General features: G+C 33.5%; 1 protein-coding gene and 1 pseudogene across 2 annotated transcripts; one reads left to right on the forward strand and one right to left on the reverse strand.

The window, feature by feature from the left end:
* Positions 1–639: 639 nt before the first annotated feature.
* Positions 640–3135, reverse strand: LOC104766495 (putative lipid-A-disaccharide synthase, mitochondrial). 2 transcript variants are annotated; one of them, XM_087500652.1, is made up of 8 exons: positions 2784–3135; positions 2556–2655; positions 2357–2462; positions 1974–2231; positions 1814–1883; positions 1477–1715; positions 1162–1388; positions 640–1054 (listed from the first exon to the last, which is right to left on the reverse strand). In XM_087500652.1, exons 4-8 carry the CDS (start codon positions 2217–2219, stop codon positions 871–873), a joined length of 966 nt encoding a protein of 321 aa, XP_087356778.1. In that variant the 5' UTR covers positions 2220–2231; positions 2357–2462; positions 2556–2655; positions 2784–3135; the 3' UTR covers positions 640–870. The 2 variants fall into 2 exon arrangements, with proteins under 2 accessions (XP_087356778.1, XP_010488702.1); XM_010490400.3 differs by having other exon boundaries at positions 1974–2200; positions 2784–3053.
* A 3593-nt stretch (positions 3136–6728) lies between these two features.
* LOC109130846 (uncharacterized) lies at positions 6729–8520 on the forward strand (annotated as a pseudogene).
* Positions 8521–8817: the final 297 nt, after the last annotated feature.

Consider the following 8817-nt stretch of genomic DNA (forward strand, 5'->3'; position numbering starts at 1 on the left):
TGCAATGTTTGAATTTTGGCATGTGATAAGAAATGTTCATTGTCTCTCAAGATTTACATATAAGAACACCAATGACAAACTAAACAATGTTTAAGATCAAAAAACAATTTTTTTTAAATTAAAGAAAACTAAATCATCTATAACTTTTAAAATAACTTTGACAATTAACATAATCCTTATAAACGTTGTATACAATTTAACATAAGTATAGTATTTAAATAACAACACAAAACTAAACTAAAGTAAAAATATGTTTATTTACTCTGACATACGTGGATTTGTTATTAAAAGGAATTGATAATTTACAAAAGAAAACAAACAAATAATAATGTAAGAACAACACAAAACTATATAAACTTAGATGATTCCTACAAAAAAAAAAACTTAGATTATTAAATTTGTAAACTACAAAAATACACCACAAAATAAATACACTAATATATCTTCCATAACAAGTAATAGGAGAAAAAAAACATAGCATATAGTAAAGTTAAGCCAATTATACGATTAAATTTACCCGACTTAAATGTAAATGATTGTAATAACAAATACAACAGAGCTACAAACCATTGTAGGTTTTTTTTAGTCCATTTCTATATCTTAGCATTGTGTAAACTATAATTTTTATTATTAATATAATTCCAAAAAAATAAAAATTATATTTTTAACATCAAATATATTTCAAAATGTATAGAACATCCCTTGGCATCCGGCGGGTCTAACCTAGTAGCAATAATAATAATAACAGAGCTGGCTTGAACTAAGCGTACTCTAACTCTAGTATTAAAGCAAGGGAGGTACTTATGAGTTACGATGACAATGTATGATCCAAAAAGTTATGAAAGCAATGAATATGCTTCATGAGAGATTTCAACGCTTGGCATAACTAAGAATAGTCGAAGCTGCTAGAATGCTTGGTGTATATTGATGAGATTCCAAATCACCACAATGAATTATGTTGCTCAGTTCGCTTTCTGACGGATGCAAGAGCCGCATCAAATTTTCAGCAGCAAGAACTTGTCTTTCTCTCATCTTTTCATCCAAGAGCAGTCTCCTACAAATTTCACACAACATCTCACATCATCATCATCATCATGCCATGTTCTTGTTAGTTGGATAACAAAATATACGGTTAAAGTGGGCGAAAAGAAATAAATATACTCTAGTGTTGAGGCGAGATTTGAAGGGTTGCAGGCTTGAAACAAAGCTTCAGGAATGATTGGTGAGTCTAGGAGAATGTTTGGGAGAGAAATATAAGGTATCTTGGCTTTGTAACGGATTATTAACTCTGTCAAAAAATGTGCTCGGTAAGCGACAAGGGAAGGCAGACGAGCGAGCTGCAACTCAACAGCAACTGTTACTGAAGTGCATAACGCAGCCTGACTCGCCTGTTATTATTGGAACACTGTTCAATGAGAGGAGCAAGACAGAAGTGACACAGATAGAGAGTAAGAGAAAGAGGGTTTGGAGACTTACGCCAAAGGCATCATATTTAAGCTCAGTGGATCCACTCGGGACTAGTATTGCTCGAACTGGCCACTCATGGAGGGATTCTCCAATGTATTGATCAACTTGACTATTGGAAGCGACATGGATGAGCGTTACTAGTTTTGGAAATGGCTCTTTGAGTAGCTTCATTGCTTTGGAAAATATAGGTAGCATTCTTTCAACTTCTTGTAATCTGCTCCCAGGTAGCACAGAAATGACTGTGGAGTCTTCTTTCATGAAAAGTTTTGCAATGCAGCAAAAGAACAATGAAACGTCAACAAAAGTAAATATCCCAGAGCCCATATTAACATAAACTTCATATTACCAGAAGGTAGTGAGTATTTGCTTAAACTCAAGCCTTCAAGCTTCGATTCTTCTGGCTTGGACGTCCTTGTCTGCAGCAGCAAAAAGAACCATTGCACTAAGAAATCTGAGATAGTATCATAGAAACTGAAGTAATCCAAAAAGAAGAAGTAAATGCATACAATGTTGAACTCAGTAGCATCCTCAAGAACAGGATGTCCAACAAAGGTTGCTTCGACACCATGTTCCCTACAAACCCTCTCCTCATTTGGAAGAATGCAGAAAAGATGATCAACGAATTCAGAGAGACCTCCAAGTCTTGACTCTCCTCCTTTCCAAGCCCAGAACGACGGCGCCACATAGTGAAAATGCACCGGACAATTTTCCAAACGCTGCTGATTGTATCTAGCTGCAAAGCCAAAAAGCATTCCTCCATTGTCCTACATGATATATAGTGAAATTTATTCAAGTATTATTGGCTCTGTCAAGCCATTTATAACGTTCCAATTTCCTAAGCATTGATCCTTTCTTAAAACTGTGAAGAAACAAGTATATGTTGTTGTACCTCGTAACTCCTTAAGTAGACGAAAAGAGAAGCCTTTTGAATCAACAGTCACAACAACATGTGGATTAAACTTAACCGCAGCATCAATGGTCTCCTTCAACTTCAGCTGGAATCTCAAAAAAAACTAGAGTAATCAATCAAAAGGATCTAGAGTAGCTTTATTATATCAAACCATTCGGGTTTTAAGTAAATTACTCACACGGAATTTATACAGATGTGGCAAAAGCTCCCACATACCCATTACAGCCAAATCCTCCATTGGAAACAACGAAGTCAACCCTTGCTTGCACATCAAGGATCTTACCACCGTATAAAAACATCAATTCGTTAGAAATTAATGTTCCAAATTTTACGAAATTTTTTTCAATTGGGATATCAAAAATTAAAAACTGGAATCTTTAGAATTGGGACAAACCCAAGTGCTTACCCTCCAACTCCATTGAAACGGAGGGGTAAAGGAGAGAGCTTTTTGAGCGAGGACATAAGACGAGAGCCGATGTTATCGCCGGAAACTTCGCCGGAGACGATGAAAACTCTAAGCTCCCCATCGATTGCAGCCTTGTTGATCACTGGTTTAGTAGGTTGAAACGAGGAGTATCTCTTGATGAATGTACTAGAGAGTGGGAAACAGAGTTTGATCTTTGGAAACTGAAACATCTTCCTCCGACAAGATACAGACAGAACACAAAACCCTGACGTTGTTGTCGAAAGGGCGAGCTGAGATGAGATGTATCAGGATTTCCCGGTGGACTCTTATGGGCCTCTTAAGCCCATTTCTTACTTTGTCATCATGGCCCGTCTATGATATTTGATACAGATACCAGTGATAGTGTGATACTGAACTGAAGAGCGAAGATGACAGCGATAGTAGTATGTGATATATATATGATCTCATCCCTTATATAATAAAACGGAAATACACGACATTTTTTTTTATAGACTATATAATAGATATATTTATGAATTTTTTGTTATAAACTTGTAACATAGATGTATCATAATATACAAGTTAGTATGATTTTTTGTAAATAAGGATAGTATGGATTTAGTTAATTATAGTAACATATAAATCAATTATATGTAACATTTAAAAGATAAAGAAATCTTTCAACCTAATTAAAAAAAATATATGTGATTCTTCTTTCATATTTATTTTATTTTATATTTAAATTATTTTAACTTTATCTAATATATTTAGTTAATAAAATTTATGATTTTTTCCGCATATGATGTAATTTAAATTTTTTAAAACAGACATATATTGCTCAACTGATGAATAAAAAAAATATACAAAATACCCTACATCACCTAAGAAAACTAGGCAAAGATTCAAAGTCATATTAATAAAAAAGAGACCAAAATGATTCTGAATACGAATGAGCAGAAACCTTGATTTATCAGGCATTGAAATTAAAAATTTTATGCATTTTATTATGGTTCTTTATTTTAAAGAATTTCAACTTTTAATAACTTTAAAAATTCAAATGAGTAACTTTTTTAAAATTTTAATGATTATTAATATTTCAATTATTAAAACATTTATATTTTTATAAAATGTTTAAGATATGAATAATATTTAAACTTTATAAGAAGTTCAAATATTATAAGTATTTCAATTTCTAAAATAATAAAATTTATTCAAAAATTTTAAATTTGAATAATATATACGAATTAAAATATCACATGACGGGTTATATGGCACGACATGTTTGAGTTGATATTAATAGAAAATTAAACTGTCATTAATTTGGTGCTACACGGGTAAAATATCATCTCATTATTTTGTGAACTTTTAAAAAGCTTTAAAGATTATTAATATTTCAATTATTAAAATATTTACTTTTTATAACTATTTAAGATATTAATAATATTTAAACTTTACAAGAAGTTCAAATATTATAAGTAGTTCAATTTCTATAACAAAAGAAACTTTATTAAAACATTTTAAATTTTAAAAATATATTTAGATTTTTATGAAGTTTTTTCCGCGCTGTACAACGAATTAAAATATCACACGACGGATTATATGGCTAGACATGATTGAGTAGATATTAATAGAAACTTAAAATGTTATTAATTCGGTGCTACATGGATAAAATATCATTTCATTATTTTGTTAACAATATGAATATTAGATTAATATACATATCTAATTAAATCGATTAACAAAATAATTAATATGCGTTATAGTGTAGGTTAAGTCATATAATAAACAATCAAAATACAATATATAATTTTAAAACTAAACAAATCAAATAAAATTAACAAACACAAATTAATATCTTTATCAAATAACTTAAACTGCAGTGTACCGCAGGTCAAAATCTAGATCTACTAGAATAGATTTTACAAAATAGATTTTATTTTCATAAGTTATATTGTGGCATAGTATTTGAGGAAAAAAAAATAAAACAAATAAAATAATTATATATATAACACTTTAAATAAAAATTAGAAAATAAATAAAATAGATGTTTAGCACCGGTCCAATTCTAGTCTCACATAAATAATGTTAGCCAAATTTTAACCATATATAAAGTTACCAACAAAAGATTTTTGACGAATTTTTGGTAATATGAAAATGCCTCTTTTCAGATGTTTTACCAGTTTGGCTGTGAAAAATTAACAATTTTCTTTGAGTGAATAACTCAATCTTGCTATTGGCTACATACTTTCTAACACTCTTCGTAGAAGATAGAAAGACTGACTTCAACTTGCAATTAGATGGAAATATATAAATAAAAGAGAGGTAAAGCATTTGGGTTTTATCACAAACCGTAGATATCATACGATATGCATTATGCAATTGATTCTCTTACAATATTGAACAAAACGATAAATAAACTTTAATATGACGTTGGAATTCTACAGAACATTTTGAACTCGTCTCCATTATTTGACTTAACTCCATAAGGTAATGGAGAGGATAAGCTGACGAATCAGATATATGGATTATATTTTTGATCCAGATTATGTTTTCGTTGCTTTACGTTGTCGTTTCATCAAGCGTCGACAACTACTTCTCTACGTACTACCTAACAAGTTGGTGCAACTTGATTTCTATCGAGTTATTTGTCATGCACTTGTTCGTGCATGGGATCTCTTTAAAAAAAAAAAATGTCAAGATTAGCTACGCTTCTTTGTGGCTGTGAAGATTCATGGCCTCTTACGTAAAGCTTCATGAGATGCATGAACTCTTACGATGGTACTTCTACATCACGATACTGATTTGAGATTTGACTTGAAGACTTGGTTCTCAAGTAATTCATCATCAACTTCGACATATGTTCTACAATTCTACTAGCGTTTTGGTGAACCATACACATGTGATTTTATTCTACTACCATGCCGCTGCTTTACAAGCTGCCGCACTTCTATAAATTCTGCACTTGGCTACCATGGTTGTTGTTTTCTACAAAACCACCGTTGCTATACTTTTCTCCACCGGCCGCTTCTGTTCATTCACAAGTTGCTGCCAATACTACAAAGTTTTCTAATTTTTACTTGTCCAATCTCATACGTGTTACTACGTATGAGCTTGCGGGAGGGTATCAAGGAAACTAGAGATCTACCAAGATTAACTAGAAGAATCTAAAAGATATACATTAGGAATATTTACATTATCTCTTATGTATTATTTACATTTGTATTTATCTTAGAATAAGAAACTTAGCTTTATCGTATCTCTACCATTATGTATAAATACCTATTTTATGTTAATGTATAAACCAAGCCTTTCTAAATTATATCACTCCGCTTTTTCAATCTTTGACACGAATGTAACTGTTTTTTTCATGTACGTTTGGTAGAACTGGCAAGCCATCAACACAAAACATCACCTTCGAGAGCCCAATGTGAAGCATAGACTGTTTGGAGTTCGGACAATATAGGTCGATTGCCATGAGCACGATAAAGATCAATTCCAGCCCAAAATGAAATTTGTTTAGGAGTCTTACATTAAAAGTTAGAAAGGGCTTCTATCATCTACTATATTTTATACGAAGGATATGAATTATTCAACACATATGTTAACACTATAATGTTATACTTTGTATAGCTTATATTATATAGTATAGTTGAGATGTATTAAGTGTATTAAGTTTCCTTTTGCTTAAGATATAATTCTACCAAGTTTGATTAATGAGAAATCTAATTCCTTCTTTGCTCCTCTCTCTAACTGTCAACATGGTATTAGAGCTTTGAGCGTTAGTGAGAGAATCTTCTTCCGCTTCGTTGAATTCCATTGATTCATCATCCGATCTTTCGATTTCTCTTCTGATTTCTCATTCGATCATCTTCTTCTCTTTGGGTTTCTCTTTTCTTTCGTTTTTCGGAGCTCAAATCCAGCTCGATTTCACAGATTTGTTACGCGATGAGTGCGACTTTAGATCAGATTGCTTCTCTTTTTGTTGTACATCTTTTAAAGGCGATCGCGGTGTTTGTTATTCTCGTCGTTGCTTTCGTAAATGTTCTTGCTGTTTCTTTCTCAGTTTGAGTGATTGGTGTTTTCCGATTCAGTTGTTATCGTATTCTTGGTTATGGCGAATTCAGTATCCGATTCAGCTCAACAACCTGACTACAGGCACTGACCATGCTGGATTGATTTTAGTCTCGGATAGGTTGACTACAGGTGCAAAGTTTAATTCATGGCGAAGGTCCATGCAAATGTCTCTTAATGTCAGGAACAAATTGGGATTTATTGACGGTACGATCTCTAAACCATCATCAGATCACCGTGACTATGGTTCTTGGAGTCGTTGCAATGATATGGTATCTACCTGGTTGATGAATTATGTATCCAAGAAAATAGGCCAGAGTCTTTTGTTTATTCCAACAGCAAAGGAAATTTGGAAGGATATTATCTCTAGGTTTAAACAGGATGATGCTCCGAAAGTTTATGAAATAGAGCAGAAGCTGAGCTCAATTCATCAAGGAGCGATGGATGTGATTGCCTATTACACTGAATTGGTAACTCTCTGGGAGGAGCTTAAGAACTATGTAGAACTACCTGTTTGTACTTGTGGCAAGTGTGAGTGTAGTGCTGCCTTGTTGTGGGAGAAACTACAACAAAGGAGTCGTGTGACTAAATTTTTGATGGGTTTGAATGACTCATATGAAGCCACTCATCGTCACATCTTGATGATCAAGCCTATGCCATCAATTGAGAATGCTTTTCACATGGTGACTGAAGATGAGAGGAAACAGAACATTGCTAAGCCTACTCGGACTGATGGTGTTGTTTTTCAAACTTCTGGTCCTCCTACTACATTTGTTTCTGATGGTTCAACTTATGACGGTCCAGCGGATAATATGGCTTATGCTGTTCAGAACACCTATCGTCCAAGGCAATCCCTTCCTCTCTGTACTCATTGTGGAATGTCAGGACATGTAGTTCAGAAATGTTTCAAGTTACATGGGTATCCTCCTGGTTACATACCTGGTTTCAAGAGTATTTATTCTGGTTATCACTCTCAACGTATGGCTAATCCACAGAGTGTTTAACAAAAAGGTCATTCTCAGTCTATGGCTTCACAACATCAACCGAGGGCTCATGCAGTTGCGAACATCACATCTTCTTCGCCATATGTCCCTCCTTCGGCCTTAAATACGATTAATCTAGATGTTAGCAAGTTGACCTCTGACCAGATGCAAACTCTGATCCAACAACTCTCGACGCACATGCAACTTCCAAAAAATCAAGCTCCTTCTAAGGTTTCTTCCATTTCTGAACATGGTGTTATGGCTATTCAATCCTCTGCTGGTATTGTTCCCTTTCCTTCTTCATCTCTTCGCTATGAAAATCAACATCTTACTTTTCAACATCAGTGCTTATCATCTCTTTATTCAAAACTACCACATGGTTCTTGATTAATAGATTCTGGTGCTACCACGCATGTTTGTTCTGATTTAGCTTTGTTTAGAGAAACTGTTCCTGTTTCTGGTGTAAGAGTTTCCTTACCTGATGACACTAGAGTTGCGATTGCACACACAAACACAGTTCATCTCTCACATTCACTCATTTTGCATGATGTTTTACATGTACCATCATTCAAGTTTAACCTCATATCTGTTAGTAGTCTGTTAAAGTCTAGTAGTTGTTCTGCACATTTCTTTGCTAATTCATGTTTCATTCAGGAGTTTATTCATGGCTTGATGATTGGTAAAGGCATTCTACTGCATAATCTCTACATCTTGCAACTTGACTCTCCTGCACCACATGCTTCGTCTTCTTTAGCGTCTTCCTCTTCTTCGCATATCTTTGGATCCTTGATGGTTGATGGAGATCTCTGGCATACTCGCCTTGGACATCCATCTTCTGACAAGTTACAACACATTCCGGGTACTATATCGAAGTCTAAAAAGAATTTGTCTCCTTGTCATGTTTGTCATTTAGCTAAACAAAAAAGATTGTCCTTTGAATCTCATAGTAAACTGTCTGCTTTACCATTTGATTTACTTCA

Source organism: Camelina sativa, chromosome 19 (assembly GCF_030686135.1).
Source record: "Camelina sativa cultivar CO46 ecotype springtype chromosome 19, ASM3068613v1".
Classification (NCBI taxonomy): Eukaryota; Viridiplantae; Streptophyta; class Magnoliopsida; order Brassicales; family Brassicaceae; genus Camelina; species Camelina sativa.